This window comes from Protopterus annectens, chromosome 4.part0, assembly GCF_019279795.1.
Source record: "Protopterus annectens isolate FY-2018-M chromosome 4.part0, PAN1.0, whole genome shotgun sequence".
Taxonomy (NCBI): domain Eukaryota; kingdom Metazoa; phylum Chordata; order Ceratodontiformes; family Protopteridae; genus Protopterus; species Protopterus annectens.
The window spans coordinates 248,619,146-248,640,899 of NC_056733.1; the positions used below are offsets into that span (position 1 = coordinate 248,619,146).

Below are 21,754 nucleotides of genomic sequence, written 5' to 3' on the forward strand. Positions count from 1 at the left end.
CTCTTGAACCTCTGTCATCTGTGTGGCATCACACAAACTCCCCCCATTCTGGAAATTGTTTACCCAAAAGAAATATCTTCAGGGGGGAGTCTCCCTCCAAGGAGTCATGTGGGGAGTAGTAGTCCAGAGGGAAGGCTAACTGGGATGTGCAAGTCAGATTTATCTGAGGAGGAGGAAGAGGAATCTTTCTCCAGAGTTTAGGTGGGGAGAATGGAATAAGCTGAGGCTGGCCTAGGGCTGAGAGTAGGCAAGGTATAAGCAGTACAGGCTGTGGGCCTATGAGCCACAAATGCCTAAACCAAAGGCTGAAAATGTTTGCTAGTCTGATCGGTCTTCAGTGGAAGTAGACAAATGTTTAGTTTATTTGCTAACTCTTAATGGTAGTTCGAGGAGGGGTAGGGCCTAGTATCCGGCATCTGGCCTGCAGGAGAAGATTTAGTTTCCAGAAACGTGGGCGGGCATTCGGCGAAGCCTAGCTCCCCCTTGACATCAGCCAATGGAGTGACCTCTAAGGACGTGCCGACTGGGTATTCTAAGGTGGCTTCCACAAAGGTGTCAGCCAAAATCACTTGTTCTTCTGGATGCCCCCTCAGCCCCTAGACTGGCAGCTGGCAGGACGTCCAACGCCAGAAGCAGTAGGCCTTACAACCTTGGCCTTTTTAGGTGGCTCTAACATGATGGCCGACTCTGGGTTCATGCCTAGGGTAAACGCTTTAGTCGTTAGTTTTCAAGGTAGACTGAATAGTTTTAGGTACGAACGAGTGGCAAATGCTGCAGGTCGTATGTTTGTGGGATATGCCTAATCAGAACAAAGTTCATGTGAGTCCTTGTGCAGAACCTGGCAGCCACACTTACATTTCCCCTTTCTAGAGGGCATTTGCTATCTAAATAAGGGAGGAACAGCAACCAAAGTTCAAGCAAAAGAAATAAATTCCCCAACGGTGTACTTATCTGAGAAGTCTTCTGAAGTGCGGAGCAAAGCGATTGATCTGACATTCGACTGTGGCAGAATAGTTGAGGTCTGCGAGTGGAGACATCACATTTAAGGCCCAGGATTTATGGCCCTGCTTGTGACGTCCCACACACCTGACAGCAAACAGGCTTAAGGTTTTGTATAGGAGCTGGGCGTTCGGGTCACCCGAGGCGGAGGATCCCTACAGTGAGAATACTGCAACATGAAAACAGGAGGACATCATGGAGCTCTTCACAAATTGATTTAAATGGCAGATCCAAAATGTGTCTCCGGTCCCCTGACTTTTTTGGCACTAAAGAACCCTGAGTAAATTCTGATCGTGTTTAGCCTGGTGGAACCTTTTGGATGACTCTAGCAGCTTTTGAATTTCTAAGACTGCTAACTACCAGTGACTGGGTGGGACATCAGGGGGATGTCTCTTGTGAAGGGTTTTGTGAAAAAGGAATTGAGTATCCTCTGGATATGATTCTTTGCACCCAAGAATATCTTTTGATAGCTATCCAAGTGTTTGGGTGCAAGGAAAAGTGTCCCCGACTGCCTTCAGAGAAAAACAGTCTGGCAACTTTTCAAGAATGCTGAAAGGGCCTGTTTGAGCAAGTCTGGAAACCATGGGTTCTGCAGACCCCCTCTGACATGACGACAGCGTCTTCTATTTCCCCCTCTGCATCTAGGAGAAAAATCCCGAAGTAAGTGCTGAAAAGGTCCTTGAGACTTTCGGAACCACATCTTATCACCGCACTGATTCCTAGAGAAAGATCTTTGCAGGGTAGAGAAATGGATTCCAATAGCAGACACGGTATTTCTATATTGCTCACTGCAAGAAAGTGTGTCAACTGTGGGCCCAAAGAGGGAAAACCCATCAAAAGCAGCACTGAGGAGGATTTAAAGGTTTCAATAATAAAAGAAAAAAAAAATTCACAATCTCATCCAGGCATGTCCCCTATGCCTGAACCAGCAGCCTGTAAGAACCTTTAGCAGCGTGAGGTATTAACCTCAAGAATGGGTTGGATATAAACTGTAGGTTAACCATTTGGGAGGAATAAGCTCTCTTCCTCTGCCGACAAGGACCCTAGGGCATATTCAGAGTTCCTTGATCAAGTTGGAGCTCAAATCCCTTGGGGGAATGGATATATGATCCAAGGAAGTGAAAATAGAAGATTTCCTGGGACAGGAGAAAACACACTCCACTACCACAAATGCAGTGTGCCTAGAAGTACAAACCAACCTCACAGGAGCCAAAGCTCTCTGCTAAGCCAGTTCTCTGCACCTCCTGGATCACCCCTCCGAGGAGGTAGTCAGACCTGAGCTGTCCAGTACTGAAGCTCCAAGGGGAAGCGATGTCTCCAAAGACCTAGAATTGAAGACAATCCTCTGGATCCGGTGTGGACACTTCAGCTCCGAGACTCATCCTGCTCAATGGGGATTGGCACTAAACGACTCGGGGAAACCATCAAAGTCGAAGAAGGTGGTATCTTCAGGTCAGATGGCCCCAAAATTATGGGTTGGATCACAGGAGTTACTATAGGGTGTGAAGGTGGCTGAAGGCTCACTGATCTGATGGGAGACAAAGCCAGCAACACATCTGGATTTGTGCTCGATGGAATTTCAACATCCTGTCCACATCTGCCTCGGAAAGACTTTGGGAGGGAGGACCTGATTTTTGGAAGACATGGAGGGTGGTGGGACGACTTCCTGGGAGTCTCCTGAAAAAGTGGAGATCTAAGTCTAGGAGACAGGCTCCTCAAAAAAATCTAGGCCTCTGGATCAGAGGTGATTTAACTGTTAAGGTTGCTGGATCAGACACTTTGATTTTGGAGGGTGGCTCTGAACTCAGCGCAGGTCCAGGAGAGAGCTTCCTGTGCTACATTTCTGAAGGGGTTTGAGATCCAGAAGTGGAAGAAGCTAGCAAAATGCTTTTCAGGACCAACTTGTTCTGCTTCTAACTGCCCTCGAATTAAAGCAGGCAGAAATGTTGCAATGCACTTGCAAATGTGAAGGGCCTAAACGATATACACACTTCCTGTAGGCATAACAGGGTATCTTAAGCCCAGAGGACATGCACTTCTTAAACCTGGTAGGCTTGTCAGCCATACCAACAACTAAACAAAAGCCACCAGCAGTAATGACAAGAGAAACTCTGAAGGTTTCTGTATACAGAGTTTTTTTTTTGTTTGTTTTTGGGCAAAGGAAGAAAAAAATTTAAGATCTACCAATAATAGTAGAAAAAATACCTCAAGAAGTACATAAAGAGTGAGAAAAGGCCTAGTACTAACAATGGTTCAAAAAATTACCTAAAAGGTATCAAGGTAAAAAGTAAAGACAGCAAGGAAGGGCTAAATAGATACAAATATAAAAATAGAAGAAAGAAAAAATCAAAGAAGGTAAAAAAGTAAAGACAGCAAGGAAGGGCTAAATAGATACAAATATAAAAATAGAAGAAAAAATTTAACTTTTACTCACTAACGAGGCACCATTGAGCTCAGCTCAATACAATGCAATCCCGACAGAATCATTAAAGCAGCAAATGAGATCTGAGGTAACCTGGTAAGCAAGGGGCATTATGGGTAAAAAGGAGCTCAAGAGTCAGATCCAAGAATCTAAAGATATTGGCCAAATCGGATCAGAGGCCCATATATACTGAGAAATAATGACCAACAGATCAATGCTTATAGACTGATCTAAACCAAGAAAAAATAAAATCTTACACAATTTCACATACAGCACATTATGGCAGGATGAGTAAAATTGTACATGCACGCCTGACAGGATTAAAGCTGAAGACAGCCACCTAATGCAGTCACCCTAAAACGCTAGCTAAATATGGAAAGCTGCAGCAGAACATTTTTAGTTTAATCTTTTGATAGCAGCAAAAAATAGGTGACAAGGCTACTCATTACTTGTCTTTTACTTAAATTTGTTATTGGGGGAACAACTAAAAAAGTAAGCAGCCAGTGAAGTTCCTAAACACCCCCCAATTATCAACACTTGAGAGATGCTACCAATAACACTTCAGACATAAGAACTTGCAGTTTTAAAGTCAAAACTTAATACATGCATCCAATCAACACAAGACTAAGCAGGAAAGAAACGCTGGAAAAAAAATCAAGACTTTTATTGAAAAATCCCAAGAGCACAGACACCAATGTTTAAATACAGTGGTACAAATGGAACAAAAAGGGTAGGAAATCAATTTGCTTAAGCATGCATTCAGTGATGAAACCTAAACCACTTTTCTTTAGCATGCTCAGACCATCTGGGAGTTAAAATCCATAAAAAAGCTTAATTTACAAACTTTTCAATGTTACTTAAAAAAAAAAAAAAAAAAAAAAATCACTTACATCAAATGAAATGTTCAGTTTACTACAACCCCTGTTCCTTTGAATGTGCTGTACAGTCACGGCTCCAACTATTAAACAGTTCATATTAATATCCTTGAGAAAAACTGAACAGTATTTTTGAGGCTTGAACAGTTTACTAATTTCTGCTTCCAGCAGTGAACAGAGTTTCAAACTAAAAGAATGATGTAAAGGTGTGGTCACATTATAAATATGGAATTATAAATTTAAAACTTTTGTTTAAAAAATAAATCTGGTAGTAAATGTACATTAAGAGGATTTTTGTCTTCAATATGGTCGCTCTCTCCTTTCTGCACGATCACCCCTAAGGAGAGAAAATAAATAAATAAATAAAAATAAAACTCCAATCTCTTGCAATACTAGTACACAACTTTGATATTAAAAAATACTGGAAAATGTACAAAAACTGAGGAGCACTGTGTAATGTACTTAAACCACAATTAAAAAAAAAACAAGTATAGTACAGTTGTGTAACTAAATGTACCACAACAGTAGATGTTCAAATGATCACTGCTACAGAAGCCTTCACTATATGGCTTGTATCTTGCCAAGAATATCACAGCCAGCCAGCTTTCAAAGCTTCTGGGCACCTTCCATGCACCTAAACTGTCAGCTAACTCAAGCTGAGCTTACCAAAACAGTGGTTTGGGCAGCAAGCCATTCAGAGCCTTCAAGTCAACAGAGTGAGGTTGAGCCCTGACAGAGAAATGCTACGAACAAAGTAAATATCCACACCCTAGCATAAACACAGCAAAAATAAATGAGGAAGGGGGGAGAAGCTACTGCAGCAATCATCATTCGAACATCTACTGTTGTAGCAAGTCTACTTACTTATGCAAGTGTTCAACGTTCATCATACTGATTACTGCTGAAATAGTAATAGCTATATGGTTAACTACCCCAGCTTAATATATTTGGGATGTGAAAGGGGAAGGGTCCAAGATTCCCTGGCATTGTCTTAGTAAAGCTTGATATAGAGCTACAGAAGGAATCAAGATTACAGTGCTTTGCAAATGTACAGAGGACAGACTTACTGCTTCTACAATAGTGTTAGAATCCAAACCTTTCCAAAAAGCCATAAATGAAGCCAAGGCTCTGGTAGAATGGGCCATGACCCTGCCTGGAATAGTTTTCCTGTGGTGAATAACAGACAACCATTTGTTTTGACACAAGTTGTCCATTCTTACATTCACAACAGATGGCCAACTAATATGAAGCTCGAAAATATTTCCGTCTGTTAAGATGGTACCACAGGTTTCTGTGGATATCCAAGGTATGGAGTATCCTCTCCCTCACTTTTAGGTTCTGGAAAGAAAGAGGGTAGACAGTTTGGCAAGTAAATTTGGATACCATTCAGGCATAAAAGTACAAGTTCTCAAAGAATCCGTCACGGAAGATAAGTGGTTGACTCACCCCAAGACCGTGCAACTCAAGCTGCTCATCTTCCAGAAGTCAGAGCAGTTTGCCATGTTAAGAATCGCAAGTCAGACACATTAGCTGGTTCAAGTGGAGCAAATGTTAGCTTCTCTAACCCAAAGTTAAGACACTAAGCAGGGGCCATTTTTTTTCATGGAAGCCACTTACGCAAAACCCATTTTAAAAACATTTTGACAAGAATGCACTGAAAGAAGAGGATCCAAGGGCAGACATGCTGCAATAGCCAATGAGTTGGGTAAGAAAGGCTCTAGGACAGTAAGTAAAACAAGAGCACAATCACCCCTGAATGGGTGTTAGTTATGTTGCTGGCACTAACTAGAAAACCTTTTCTGCTCATTAACAGATTTGCTAGTAAGCAGGCTTTCTCATCTTCAATAGTACATGCTGCAAGTCCTTAGCAAACAGGTGCCTAAAAGGAATTAAAAACTCTACCATCCAAGCAGTCAACTGAAGTTGGCCGATGTCGGGATGCATCAAACACCTGTGTTCTTGTGCAAGTAGTCCGGTCTGTGAGGAAACTTGTGGCAATTGCCCCCAGACATTCCTAAAAGTATGTACATACAGCTGTGTACACTTACCAATGTCAGGATGCTCAGGTATATTAGGGAGCCAGCAGACATGACTTCAGTTTTTTCTTCCACCCTGAAGGTAGGATCCCCCACCACAGATCGTAAAGGGCCTTACAGACCCTAGGCAGGGAAGGGGCAAAAAGGAGGGTCCCATTGGCCTGACACGAAGCTTATAACAGTCGAACCTTTCGGCTTAGTAGGAAAAAGGGAGGGAAATACTGCAACACTGATGGCAGACCTTTTGGGTTTGGCATGTCAAAAGCTCCTGGCACAAAATTGTTTGGTAACTTGGGTGCTATGATTGCTGATGTGTCACCCAGAAATGCTGTGACATGTGTCACCTTTGACATGCATCATAGGATTGTCATCACTGCTCTAACATCTACATTTATGGTAAATGTGCACAACTGTACTATGTTCTTCGAGCTTCACTGTTGCAGGCCTGACTTGTGGGATGATTCCCAATGCTGAAGAAGAGGGTGGAAGGGAGAATAGGGGAGAGGACAGGATGCCCTGCAGAATGGCAGAGGCAAATCATGCACTGGACCTGGAAAAGGCTGACAGGTGGTAACATTTGGTGAAGGTATGCACAGATTAAAGTTAACAGCTTCCAGAATGTCCTTGGTATTGACTCCTTTTAGAAAGGCAGCATAGGTAGCAGTTGCCCTATTAGAGCGAGTCCTGACAGCCTCAAGTGGCTTCTTACCATGATGGCTATAACAAAATGAGATACAGAGATCCATTCGGAGATGGTCTGTTTGGAAACTGGTTTCCCTTCAGAACTGGTGGCAAATGTCACAGAGGGTCGGTTTGATTTCCTCAATGTCTTAGTTCAGTAAAGCGAATAAGAGCTGCCTATGTACATCTAAGGAACGAAAAATTTTCTCCCTGGTTTTATGTATTGGGAAAGAAGGTAGGGAGGGGCATGGCTTGATTTAATGATGTGCCTGAAACCATCTTGGGTATAAAGGAAGTGTTAGTCCTGAGAAAGATTTGTCTGAATGAAAGACTAGGAAGGATTCCACCACCTTGAGAGCCTGCAGCTCAAATAATCTTTTAGCAGAAGTGACTGCCAACAAAAGGGCATTTTTCCTCATTAGAAGCTTTAAGATAGCAGAAGCCACTGGCTTGAAAGGAGGTAGGGTCAGCTTTTCCAGAACAAAATCGAGGTCCCGTGGAGAGGTAGGTTCTCTCTTGGAAGGCCTGATTGTGAATCACTCCCCTGAGAAATTGCCTGAGAAGGGGGTGAAAAAAAGACAGGAGGAAGAAAGTACAGTTTTGTACCTACCATAAATGTAGATGTTCGAGTGCTAATACAGCTGCAGTCATAACAGATGGGTTCTCCTGCCGTCAGGCGGGTCCTCGGTCGGCCGAATTCCAAAGTCTAGGTCTGCCGTCGGTTGTCGTCGCTTCTTCCCTGACGTCGGTGCGACAGGGGTATAAAAGAACCAGCCGACGCCATTTTCTTCAGTTTTTCTTGCCCCAGATGTCAGGTGCCCCCAGAAGGAAGGCAATACATAAAATTATGTAATAATGCAATGCAATATAATCAAAGACCAGTAGTTGCAAGCAAATACACCATAAAAGAAGACCCCTAGAGGGGAAGGAAACCTGGACTGCAGCTGTATTAGCACTCTAACATCTATATTTATGGTAGGTACAAAACTGTACTATGTTCATCGTGCATACAGCTGCAGTCATAAAGTACAGTTTTGTACCTACCATAAATGTAGATGTTCGAAGATCCACATTGCTGCAGTCATAACCTGTGGGTAGTCCGCTGTCCTCGGTCGGCCCGAATACCAAAGTGTTAGGCTGGCGTCGGTCATGGTCGCTCAGATCTGACGTCAGTACGCCGTGGTACTAAAGCGCATGACCGACGCCATATCCTCAGTCTTTCTTGCCCCAGATGCCAGAAGGCCTTAAAAAGAAAGGCCATAGCCAAAAATAGAAAAATACCCAATCACCAAAATAACAATAGGTACACCACAAACCACACAGTCACCCCAAACTACAGAGGGGAAGGAGGGAAGGAAAATTGGACTGCAGCAATGTGGATCTTCGAACATCTACATTTACGGTAGGTACAAAACTGTACTATGTTCTTCATCTCACATTGCTGCAGTCATAACCTGTGGGTAGAATCCCAAAGCAAAGGTAAAGGGAGGTTGGTAAAATCAGATAGCATTAGGAGCTGCTAACATGCCCTGTAAAACTGCAGTGGCAAACCCAGCCCTAGATTTGGAATAAAAAGGGAGATGGTAATGTTTAGAAAAAGTGTGCACTGAACTCCAAGTAGCTGCCTCCAAAATATCCTTAGTAGCTACTCCCCTTAAAAAAGCAGTAGAAGTGGTAGTCGCTCTAGTGGAATGAGGTCTGATTCCAGCCGGAACCTCCTTACCATGATGAGAATAACAAAAAGCAATACAATGGCCAATCCACTTAGAAATAGTTTGTTTTGAAACAGGTTTTCCTTGTGAACCCAAAGCAAAAGAAATGAATAACTGTTGAGACTGCCTGAACCCTTTAGTTCTGCTCAAATAGTAACGTAACTGCCTGTGAATATCCAAAGAGTGCAAATTTTTTTTCCCCCTTTATTTTGGGGATCAGCATAAAATGTAGGCAAATGAATAGATTGGTTTAAAGCCACATTTGAAACAACTTTAGGCATAAAAGTAGGGTTAGTACGCAGGGATACCCTATCCTTATGAAATATCAGGAAGGGTTCAACTGCCATTAGAGCCTGTAATTCAGATACCCTTCTAGCAGACGTAATGGCCAGCAAAAAAGCAGTCTTCCAAGACAAAAACTTCAACTCAGATGTAGCTGCAGGTTCAAAAGGAGGTAAAGTGAGTTTTTCCAACACAAAATTGAGATCCCAGGAAGGAGTAGGAGCCCTACGTGGGGGTCTTATGTTCTTTGCCCCTCTAAGAAATTGCTTAAACAAAGGATGAGAGAATAATGGTGGGTCACAGTCATAGTGAGCAGAAATGGCTGCAGCATGAACTTTTACAGAGGAGAATGACAAACCCTTGTCTAATAATTCTGTAAGATACTGAAGTGAAACACTCAAATTAGGCACTGAAACATCAAAGCTCTTTGCTTTGCTCCAAAGAAAAAATCTCCTCCATTTATCAGCATAAACTTTCCTTGTACTAGGCCGTCTGGCCTCCAAAATGACATTCAAAACTTGCTGAGGAAGCTGCGACCCCCCAGGGTCTAGAACAGAATACGTCAGGCTGTCAGATGCAGGGACTGTATCCTGACATTGAGGAAATGATTGCTTGCCTGGGACAAAAGGTGTGGAATTGATGGCAAAGGCCAAGGAGGCTCCGTACTAAACTCCTCAGCAGAGGGTACCAGTGCTGTCGTGGCCAATCTGGAGCTATTAGAATCATGCAGGGCTTGTCCTGTCTGACCTTCAAGAGCACCTTGGGAAGGAGAGGCAGAGGAGGAAAGGCATAGACGTGAAGGTTGTTCCAACTGAATGATAGAGCATCCACTTTCCAAGCTTTTGGGTGAAACATCTTTGTGCAAAACTTTGGCAGTTGGAAATTTAGTGGAGAAGCGAACAGATCTATGTCTGGAGTCCCCCAAGCCACTGTCAACTGTTGAAATACATGAGGATCCAATTTCCACTCGTGGGGATCCACCATCTGTCTGCTCAAAACATCTGCTAAGGAGTTCTGTGCTCCTGGCAGAAACCTTGCCTGAAGAGTGAGGTGCAAACTGAGAGAAGTCTCACAAAATCATAGCTTGTCTGCAAAGAGGGTACGAATGGGTTCCCCCTTGCTTGTTGATGTACCACATGACTGTTGTGTTGTCTGTTTGAATCAACACTTGTCCTGGGTGAAGTAGATCCTTGAAAGCCATCAATGCAAATTGGACTGCTAACATCTCCTTCATGTTGATATGCAAATGTTGAAGTCTGGCAGGCCACATGTCTTGAACCCATTTTCCACTGAAGTGTGCTCCCCAAGCCATGTCTGAGGCATCTGTCGTTAAGATCTGACTCGCCTCTGGTCGGGTCACAGAGAGTCCCTTGTTTAGGTGACATTCCTGAGCCCACCACAAAAATTCCCTTTGAATGCAAGGTATTATCTGAATGACAGTGTCCAAATCGTGGCAGTGTTGAGTCCATACGCTTTTGAGATACCATTGTAGCTTCCTCATATGCAGTTTGGCATTGGGAAGCACCAGAATACAAGATGCCATGAACCCCAAGGCTTGAAGGACTGTCCTTGCAGTCAGCCTGGACCGTAGAGACAATTGTTGGAAGTAAAGGGCAAGATTTCTTTGTTTGTCCGGGGTCAAAAACGCCATCTGAGAGGCTGTATTCAGTCTCACACCCAGAAAGCACATGTCCTGAGAGGGTACTAGACTGGACTTTGTTTCGTTCACAGAATACCCTAGGCACCTTAACACTGCCATAACATACTGTAGATGATGAAATAACGTGACTGTCTTGAGCCAGAATCAGGCAATCGTCCAAATAAGGATAAATTTGTATTCCTCTTAACCTTAAGAAGGCTATCACCGGAGCCAGGACCTTTGTGAACACCCTGGGCGCAGTAGATAAGCCAAAGGGCAATGCAGAGAACTGATAATGTAAAGTCCCAGCCCGAAAACGCAGGAACCTCCTGCAGCTGGGCCTGATAGGAATATGAAGATAAGCCTCTTTGAGATCCAGAGTTACCATCCAGTGATCTTTGCCTAGCAGAGGCAGAAGTTGTTGCAAAGTTAACATCTTGAATTTAATGTCCAGGTATGTGTTGAGAATAGACAAATCCAGAATTGGCCTCCAAGTGTTTCCTTTCTTTGGTACAAGAAACAGGCGAGAATAAAATCCTAGGCCCACTTCTGACGGAGGGACCTCCTGGATAGCCCCCATTTTTAGAAGTAAAGAAATCTGCTTGTGAGCCTCCACCTTTTGCTGAGGAGGAACGTCTGGCATGCCTTTGAAAGGAGGCAAGGTGTGAAAATAAAACTTGTAGCCTCGATCTATAATGTCCAACACCCATTTGTCCTGGGTGACTAAAAGCCAATTTTGCCTGAAAAGTGCCAACTTTCCTCCCAGAGGAGCTGCCAGACAGGAGGGATCTGGCAGCTGAAGATACAGGTCATTGGGTCTGTTTACGAAAAGGCTGACCCCTGCCCTCACCTGAAGATTGTGCAGGGGAACTCCACGTCCTCGGTCTGAAAGAACCCTGAGCATGAGCTCTGCCCCTACCACATCTAGATCTGCCCCTAGACTGCAAATCAGAAGAAGGATAAGCCCATCCCTTAGCCGGACAATTTCTGCTAAATTTAGGGGGCTGCACCTGTAAAAATTCCTTAACTGTCTGCATGGACTTAGCTTTGTCTTCCATTTTTTCAAAACTGACTCCACAGGAGAACCAAACAGAACTTCAGATTGAAGGGGAGCATCCAAAATTCGAGCTTTAACATGCTCTGACAAATTCTGATCCTTAAGCCAGGCGTGCCTACGAATAACAGATCCAGTGGCAGCCACCCTGGAGGAAGCCTGAAGAGCATCAAAACCACACTGCAAAGAATGCTTACCCACCTGATCAGAGGCATGAACTGAATCTTGCAATTCTTTACACTCAATACCCTCTGCCAAAGCATCTACCTTAGATTTTAACTGACTTAAGAGAAAATTTTGGTACTTCAGCATATGAAACTGGCAATTCAAAGTCCTCATCGCTAGAGTGGAAGAGGTATACACTTTTTTACCCCACCTATCCAAAGCTCTAGAATCTTTACCCAGAGGAACTGGATTCTTTACAATAGAAGCCCTGACACCCTTAGGTCCCTGGCTAATAGTCTCCGGGTCAGCTCTTGGGCTCTTGTACAAATATTTATGAGCCTCTGGCACTCTGTAATACCTCTGGTTTAACAGGGGCAGGAGGTAAAGAATCAGGATTAAGGGAAGCTTCAGAGAAAACATCCTGTACAACATCCAAAACAGGGGGAATAGCCAAGGGCCTATGCTGAGGTAAAACAAAATTCCTAAGCCTCTTTCGAGAATCTGAGAAATCCTGACCTTCCCACTTAAAATGCTCCCTCATGGAATGCAGGGTTTCAGAAAAAGAAAAATCCTCAGGAGGGGAAGCAGAAGGACATGAATCCTCTGCATCTGAATCAGAATAAGGAGGAAAATCCTGAATGTCCTCAGCCGAAGACTCACAGTGATCTGAAGAATGTTCCAAACCTTCCACCTCTGGCTCCACCCTAGGCCTCTTATCCAGGGGGGGGGGGGCATAGAACCCCTGATTAAAGTAATCAAATCCTCTGCCATCTTCAGCATACGTTTTTTAGGTACAGAACTAGGGCTGACACCAGTGGAAGACAAACCAGGCCTGACCTTGGAAGGTGCTTTTGAGACAGAAGTAGAAGGCCTAACCACCTTATGCAAAGAAGGGACTACAGAGACCTGATAGGCCCCCTCAGCCTGACCAGACACCTGAGAGGCCACATCCTGCAAGATTAAAGGCTCCCCCTGAGATTCAGCTGAAACCTCAGTTGGATCCACAGATTCCACCGTAGTTTCCAAAGAACCGGCGTCCGTAACGGACGACTCATCCTGCTTGGACTTTAACGTTTTTTCTTTACGCTTCTTAGCGGTAGCGGGCGGAGGATCCGATGGCATATTGTAATTACACCGCTTACCGAAGACAAGTCTAGCACAATCTAACCTGCGCTTAATGGTGCGCTTATTAAATTTAGCACAAAAGCGACACCCGACTACGTCGTGCTCAGGCCCCAAGCAAGGAATAGAGAGAGAGTGGTAATCCCTATGAGGTATCTGCTTCCCACAAGAAATACAATTATTTACTTTTTCTGATATCCGGATTTAACTGAGGCAAGAAAAGACAAAAATATTCCCCAACGGGGTACTTAGCCCAACTTGGTCTTCGGTCTGAAACTCAGAATACGAAAATTTCAGGACGCCGAACGGCACTTGCAAACGCTGCTTCTGCTTCGGACCATGCGGCAAGAAAGACTGAGGATATGGCGTCGGTCATGCGCTTTAGTACCACGGCGTACTGACGTCAGATCTGAGCGACCATGACCGACGCCAGCCTAACACTTTGGTATTCGGGCCGACCGAGGACAGCGGACTACCCACAGGTTATGACTGCAGCAATGTGAGATGAAGAACATCAGATGGGTAGAATCCCAAAGCTAAGAAAGGGGTGGTAGGCACTATGTGGAGCTAGGAGGAGCCAAAATGCCCTGCAAGACTGCAGTGGCAAAGCCTGCTCTAGATCTGGAGTATAATGGTAGGTTGTAGTGCTTAGAGAAGGTATGCACAGAACTCCAAGTGGCTACTTCTAAGATATCCTTGGTAGGAAGGCTGCAGAGGTGGCTGTGGCCCTGGTAGAATGAGTTCTAATGCCTGTAGGTTCAGTTTTTCCATGAAAGGAATAGCAAAAGCATATGCAGTGGGCTATCCATTTTGAGATTGTCTGTCTGGATATTGACTTTCCTTGAGCTCCTACCGCATAGGCCACAAAAAGCTGTTCTGATATTCTGAAAGGCTTTGTTCTGTCCAAATAACAACGAAGTTGTCTGTGGATGTCCAAGGAATGCAGTAATCTCTCCCCTTTGTTTTGAGGATTAGGATAAAAAGTAGGTAAATGTATGACCTGATTTAAAGCTACCCTGGATACCACTTTAGGCATAAAGGACGGGTTGGTACGTAATGAAACTCTGTCCTGATGGAAGATGATAAAAGGCTTGACAGCCATAAGAGCCTGTAGTTCTGAAACTCTACGAGCTGAAGTGATAGCCAGAAGGAAAGCTGTTTTCCAGGACAAATATTGTAAATCTGATGAGGCAGCTGGCTCAAAAGGAGGCAAAGTCAGTTTTTCCAGAATGAAATTAAGATCCCAAATGGGTATTGGTTGTTTTCTTGGAGGTCTTAAATTCTTAGCCCCTCTGAGGAACTGTCTTAGTAGAGGGAGAGAGAATAAAGGTGGATCAGTGTTATATTCTGCAGAAATGGCTGAGGCATGGATTTTGATGGAGAATGAAAGTCCACTGCTTAGCAGTTCAGCCAAATATTGTAGTATTTGAGGTAAATTCAGTTTTCCAGGGCACTGGCCCTTTTTCTCATTCCAAACAAAAATGTTTCCATTTTGCAGAGTAAGCTTTTCTAGTTGATGGCCTTCTGGCCTCCAAAATGACATCCTGCACCTCCTTGGAGAGCAGGGCCTGCTGCGATGCTAAGGAATCTTCCATGCGGCTAGATTGAGTGTTTTCAGCTGACTGTGAAGAGTTTTGAAGCTGTGCTGAGTCAGAAGAGGCATTAGAGGCAGGGTCCATGGTGGGGAATGCGTCAGGCTCCTCAGGAGTGGGTACCAGTGTTGCCTTGGCCAGTCTGGAGCAATGAGGATCATCTTTGGTCTGTCTGCTCTGGTCTTCAATAGGACTTTGGGCAGCAGAGGAAGAGGTGGGAAGGCATAAACGGTCATTGATGTCCAACTGAAAGAAAGAGAGAGCGTCCACTCCCCAGGCCTTTGGATGGAAGATCCTTGAGCAGAATTTTGTCAGTTGATTTTTGTGGGAGGCAAAGAGATCTGTCTGGCCTTCCCCATTCTTGGATTATTTCTGTAAAAACTTTTGGATGCAACTTCCATTCGTGTGGATCTGTCATATTCCTGCTTAGGTTGTCTGCCAGCGTGTTTTCCTTGCCTGGCAAGTACTGTGCTTGTAGTTCCATTTGTAAGTCCATGGCCATGTTCCAAAGTGACATGGCCAGTCTGCATAGGGGATAAGAATGTGTTCCTCCCTGCTTGTTTATGTACCACATAACTGTGGTGTTGTCTGTTCTTATCAATAGCTGACCTGGTTGTAGAAGGTCCTTGAAAGCTGTAATAGCATTTATCACTGCTAGCATTTCTTTTTGAATGATGTGAAGGTGCTTTTCTTTTTGGGTCCATTTGCCCTGAATGCACCGGTCTGTCATGTGTGCCCCCCAGGCGTAGTCCGAGGCGTCTGTTGTGATGACTTGATTTGCTTGAGGCTTGCTGAATGGAAGACCTGCGTTTGCTTGGCATGCTTGAGCCCACCACAGAAATTCCTTTTGCAGACATGGAATTAGTGGTATTATTGTTTCCAAACTGTGGCTATGTTGAGACCATATGTTTTTTTAGGTACCACTGTAGTTTTCTCATATGCAGCTTTGCACATGGGATTAGTAAGATGCAAGATGCTATGAATCCCAGAGCCTGCAGGATTTTCCTTGCAGTCAGCCTGGTGCAATTTGCCAGTGTTCTGAAGTATTGAATTAGTTGCCCCTGCTTTTCTGGTGTGAGGTAGACCATCTGGGTGTTTGTGTCCAAATTGGCACCCAGGAAAATTATCTTCCAAGAGGGTATTAGTCTTGATTTCTCTTTGTTGACTGTGTATCCTAGAGAGTTTAATAACATTATTACATAAACCAGATGTTTCAGAAGAATGTGCTTGCTGTCCGCTTGATTCAGGCAGTCGTCCAAATAAGGGTATATTTGTATCCCTTGAAGTCTGCAGTAGGCAATTACTGATGCCAGGCATTTCGTGAATACTCTGGGCGCAGTAGATAAACCAAAGGGCAATGCAGAGAATTGATAATGGGTTGAACCTGCAAGAAATCTGAGGTATCTTCTGCAATTTTGTCTGATTGGACCTCAAGGAGGCATACCTGCATGTCCCAATGTTACCAGCCAAGACTCCTTGCCCAGCATGGGAAGAAGTTGCTGTACAGTGAGCATCTTGAATTTTGGTAGGAGTAGGAATGTGTTTAGGATGGAAAGATCCAAAATAGGTCTCCAATCTTTTCCCTTCCTTGGCACCAAAAATAGCCTGGAATAAAAACCTTGACCTTGTTCGTGTGTAGGTACCTCTTGAATAGCTTTCATGTTTATAAGATCTGAAATTTGCTTTTGTGCCTCTGCCCTTTGATTGTGTGGCAGGTTTGGCATGCCTTTCATTTTTGGAAGGGTATGAAAATGGAATTTGTAGCCTCTGTTTATAATGTTCAGGATCCATTTGTCCTTTGTGACAATATGCCAACTTTTTGAGAATAGTGCCAGCTTTCCTCCTAAGGGGGCTGCCATTTGAGACCTGGTTGGCATGCAAAGGGGAAAGTCATTGGTTTTGCTTTCTGAAAGATTGCGAGTTGTCCTCGCCACCTCTTTGTGTAGGAGCTTGCCATTGTCTGCCTCTGTACGAGCCTTGTGTTTGTCCCCTGCCCCTCGGGCGCCTGTATCTGCCTCTTTGGGGTCTGTCTGTGGTAGGAAAGGACCAGTTTTTGGAAGGCCAATTTCTACTAAAACGTGGGGGTTGAACCTGCAGAAATTCTTTCACAGTTTGCATTGATTTAGCCTTTTCCTCCATTTTCCGTAATACTTCCTCAGCATTTGCCCCAAATATTACATCCTTTTGAAGAGGGGCGTCTAGTAATTTAGCTTTGACATGATCAGGCAAGGCTTGCTCCTTGAGCCAGGCATGCCTATGTATGACTGAGCCTGTAACAGCAGCTCTACATGAGGCCTCTAGAGCATCAAAACCACATTGTAAGGTATGTTTACCCACTTGTTCTGCACTATGCATCAAATCCTGCAACTCCTTCATGTCTGGTTGTTCAGGTTGTGACATTTTACTTTTCAATTGAGATAACAGAAACTGTTGGTATTTTAGCATATGAAACTGAGAGTTTAAGGTCCTCATGGATAAGGTAGCCGAGGTATATACCTTTCCCCCCCACCTTTCTAAGGATCTGGAATCTCTCTCGGAAGGCAGTGAGTTTTTGGCAATGGAGGCCTTAACTCCCTTGGGCCTCTGTGAGATGGTTTATAGGTCAGCAGTATGGCTTTTGTATAGAAATTGATGTGAGTCAGGAACCCTGTAGTACCTGTGAGGCTTAACTGGAGCTGGAGGAAGAGAGTCCGGGTTAAGGCAGGCCTCCGAGTAAACATCATCTAGGATGTCCAGGACAGGAGGTATAGCCAGAGGCCTGTGCTGGGGTAACAAAAGAAATTCCCTGAGCCTTTTCTTGGAATCTGAATAATCCTGGCCTTCCCAGTGGAAGTGTTCCCTTAAGATATGCAGAGTTTCACCAAATGAGTAATCCTCAGGGGGGGATACAGAAGGAATAGATTCCTCTGCATCAGAGTCTTCAAAAGGGGAGTAAGACTGTTCCTGATAATCAGAGTGCTCTGAAATAATGGAGCCCTGATCAGAGGAGGGGGAATCTTCCTCCACTCTGGGTCTTTTGTCCGGAGGTGGCTGAGAACCTCTGATAAGAGTAATTAAATCCTCAGCTATTTTTAGCATCTGTTTCTTAGGCATGGGGCCTGGAGATGGGCCCTGTGTAGCTGGTCTCTTAGGGTGCATGGTAGTTTTATACTTGGTGAAAGCCCTGATGGAGAAAGAAGAGGAAGGTCTGAAGACACCTTGACTGGAGAAGGACCTGTCCACATTCTGTGTTTAAACGCCAAGCGTGGCTTCGGTATCTGTAGTCAAGGTGTGGGCCGAGGAGCCTGCGACCTCGGGTACAGGAGACACCACCAAAGAAGTGTCGTCGGTAGTCAGGGGCTGCGTAGGCACCTCGCTGAGAACCGGACCACGTGTAGTCGGCTTTGGCGTGGTGTCGGTAGAGGCCGCGGACCTCTAGTGTCAGTCCTTGTCTTTGCGTTTTTTAGACAAAACCGGAGTCGGAGTATCCGACGACATAGTATAGTTAAATGCTTTTCCAAAATAATGCTGGGCAAACTCCGCCCGACGCTTAATAGTGCGTTTGTTGAATGTAGCACAAAAGCGACAGACCGAGACGTCGTGGTCTGGGCCTAAACAAGGTATACAGAGGGAATGGAAATCCTTATGCGGTATTTGCTTCCCACAAGAAATACAATTATTAACTTTGCCTGACATCGGTCTGAGGCAAGAAAAAGTTTCCCCAACGGGGTACTTAGCTTTTAAGAAGACTTCAGTTCCAAATTTTTTTGTAATCTCAGGAGCTGGCCAACCGGCACTTGCGAACTGCTTCTGCTTCGGGCACCGTGCGGCAAGTAAGACTGAAGAAAATGGCATCGGCTGGTTCTTTTATACCCCTGTCGCACCGACGTCAGGGAAGAAGCGACGACAACCGACGCCGGACCTAGACTTTGGAATTCGGCCGACCGAGGACCCGCCTGACGGCAGGAGAACCCATCTGTTATGACTGCAGCTGTATGCACGATGAACATCAGGGACATGGACTGAAATGGCAGAAGCATGAATTTTAATGGAACAGGACAAGCCCTTGTCAACCAGATTAGCCAAGTAGTCTAGGATGATGGGGATCTTTGCTGAGAGGATGGTGCCCCTGTTCACACCACATGGAAAACCTTTTCCACTTGGCTGAATAAGATTTGCCAGTACTGGGCCTTCTAAAATGCTTGCTTAGGGCAGGATCCATCCAGGATGCTGTGGAATTACCCAGGCTGAGAGCATGAGTGTCTGCAGGGTTGGATGCACAATCTTTCCCTTGTCCAAAGTCAGGTCCACACTGAGGTAACTGCCATTGTTTAGATTGAGCAGGAGAGAATACCAGTGTTGTCTGGGCCAGTCTATGGGGTATTAGTATTGCCCTTGGCCACTCTTCCTTTATTTTTATAAGCACCCAAGGGAGCAGAGGTAAGTGGGGGAATGCACAGATGAAAAGAGGAGTCCAAGGGAAAGAAAATGCATCGGTCTTCCAAGCTGAGGGCAGGTTGCTCCTGGAACAGAATCTTTTCAGTTCAGCATTTTCCCTTGTGGCGGAGGTCCATCTGTGGAACTCCCCTTTCATGGCTATGCTGAAAATGTGTTTTCCGATGCAGATGTCATTAGTGGGAGTCCATCAGGTGTCTGCTGAGGTTTGAGCACTTGGAAAGTATTGTGTCAAAAGGTGCATCTCCAGATTGAGCGGTCTCCCAAACTTGCAATGCAAGGTGACAAAGGGTAGGAGTGGATAACCCCCTGGTTATGTGCCACGACTGTGGTAGTGTTTTTACTAATAGGACTCCTGGTTTCCATTTTTCTCTAAATGCTACCAGGCCTTTTTGAAATGCCATAAGCTCCTTCAAGTTTGTGGGTTTGTCTCCGAACTGATTTTCTCACTTACCTTGGGCCTGGAAGTGCTTGAAATTGGCTCCCCTAGGCTGTCTCAGAGGTGTCTGTGGTGAGGGTTTGTTCCTGGGGTGTGAATTTGTAAGGAAGGCCCTGGTTCTGAGCACAAGTTCGTGCTCACCATGCAAATTCCTCCTTGAGGCAAGGAATCAACTTATTTTGGTTGAGAGGGGCTGTGCATGCTGGCACCACACATTTTTGAGGTACTACTGGAGCTTCCTTATGTGTATAGCCTGGCCAGTGGGACCATGAGGATGCAAGATGCCATGTAACCCAATAGCTCTGAGGAACTCCTTGGCTGGGAGGCATAGTCTCTGCATGACCTTTAGAAGCACTGAGTCAGGAAAGAAACCTTGCCTGGAGGTAAGGCCTTTTGTAGGGATAAGCTCAGGACAGCTCCTAGGAGTACAATCCTAGCAAAAGTTGCTTGACTTGTGATAATTTATGGTGAAGCCCAGGGCCGTCAAGAGATTCTGGGTGAACACCAGGTCTAAGTGGAATTTTGAAAGACCTGTAGCCTGTATTAAGCAATCATCCAGGTAGGAGTAGATTTGGATCCCTGTGGTCCTGCAAAAGGTGATTGATTTGGGGGACCAAGTACTTTGTGAAGACCCTGGGAATGGTAGACAAGTAAAAGAGTAGAGCACAAAATTGATAGTGACTGGTACCTGCTCTGAAGGGGAAAAAGCTCCTGTGTGACTTCTATGGGAATGTGCAACTCGGTTTCTTTTACATCCAGGGTAACCATGAAGGCCTGTTGGGATATTATGGGTAAAAGCTTTTGAAGAGTTAATATTTTGAACTTTGAAACAAGCAGGAACTGATTGAGGGCACGCAGGTCCAGAATGGGATGCCAAGAGCCGTCTTTCCTGGGGACCAGGAATAACCTGGAGTAGAAACCCTTTCCTTTTTGATGTTCTTGGACTGGTTCCATTGAATCCTGGGAGCACAATGAATTTGGGAAAGGGCCTCTATCCTTTGGTTCAGGGGAATGTCTAAACATCCTGAGCGATTTAATGGTTCTCTGAACCAGAGTATGTAACCATTTCAAATAGTGCTTGGAACCCACCAGTCTGGGTGATGAGACCAATTTTCCTTGAAAAGGGATAGTCTTCCTCAGTCTTTTTTTTATTGGGGGGGGGGGGGGGTCATAGAGATTCGTATGGATGAGTCACTGTCGCTCTCTGCCAGGAGCCTGTGGCCTACAACTCCCTTGCTGTCTGAAGTTCACTACCTGGGTCCTTGTTGCTGCCTTTGAGTCCTTTCCCTGTGTGGCTTTCACTGCCTGGTTTTGGATTGTGAAGGAAAGGACCAGTGTTTATAGAGGGGTAGTTCCTAGGAATCTAGGAGGCTGAACCTGAAGGAAGTCTAACAGTTTGCATGGATTTAGCTTTGTCTACCATCTTTTTAAGTATAGCCTCAGCTTTGGGCCCAAAGAGGAAACCCTTGTCCAGAGGGGCACCCTTAAAGATTATACATGACATGCTCAGGGAAGGATTGTTCCCTCAGCCATGCATATATAGTAACAGAACCAGTAACTGCAGCCCAGCTGAAGCTTCCACAGCATCACATCCTCAATGTAAGGAATGCCTAACCAGTTTTGAGCTAGACTGACATGGGTACAGTAATTCTTTGGAAAGATTTATCTCCTCAATGCTTTTAATTTTTTGGTTCAACTGCCAGTATGTAATTGTGGAATTGACAGTTAAGGGCACTCATAGACAAGGCAGTAGAGGTGGAAACTTTATTGCCAAATCAACAGCCTACTCATCAGTGGGCAGGGAGTATTTTGGAGGAGCTAGCTCTAGCTCCTTTGGTCCTGGGGTCACAACCTCTGGGTCAGCAGAGGGGTTCTTAATTCAGGAGTCTCCAGTATCCTATAAAACTAGAAATGTTTTTCAAGGGGCTGGGGAAGGGAGTCTGGATTCAAAAAAGAACACAAGAAAACATCCTCTGCAACCTCTAAAAGTGGAGGGATGGCAAGTTCATAGGTTCACAGGTGTTTACTAGACTAAAAACCATAAGGGTCTTTTTAAGCCTAGCCATGCATCCCAAATCTCTGAGACGTTCTGATACCGTTGGACAAGTGTAAGTACGGGCTTGGGAGATGAAACATTTACAAGCTAGGGGCTGGGAGATGAACCATGAGCCTGCATCAGAGACATAAGTGCCATACCACGGAAGAATTTCCTGTTACCCATCCAATTGTCCAGGTTACACCTGAATTGATTAAGGGAGGAACTCTGCTTCACATGGCTGGGGAGCCTGTTCCAGAGACGGGG

General features: G+C 44.8%; 1 protein-coding gene across 1 annotated transcript in view; it reads right to left on the reverse strand.

The window, feature by feature from the left end:
* Positions 1–4,070: 4,070 nt before the first annotated feature.
* EWSR1 (EWS RNA binding protein 1) overlaps positions 4,071–21,754 on the reverse strand; it is a 654,399-nt gene continuing 636,715 nt past the window's right edge. The window contains exon 9 of the mRNA XM_044068243.1: positions 4,071–4,633. Coding sequence (XP_043924178.1) covers positions 4,597–4,633 — 37 coding nt within the window. The 3' untranslated portion in view covers positions 4,071–4,596. The remainder of the gene's footprint in view (positions 4,634–21,754) is intronic.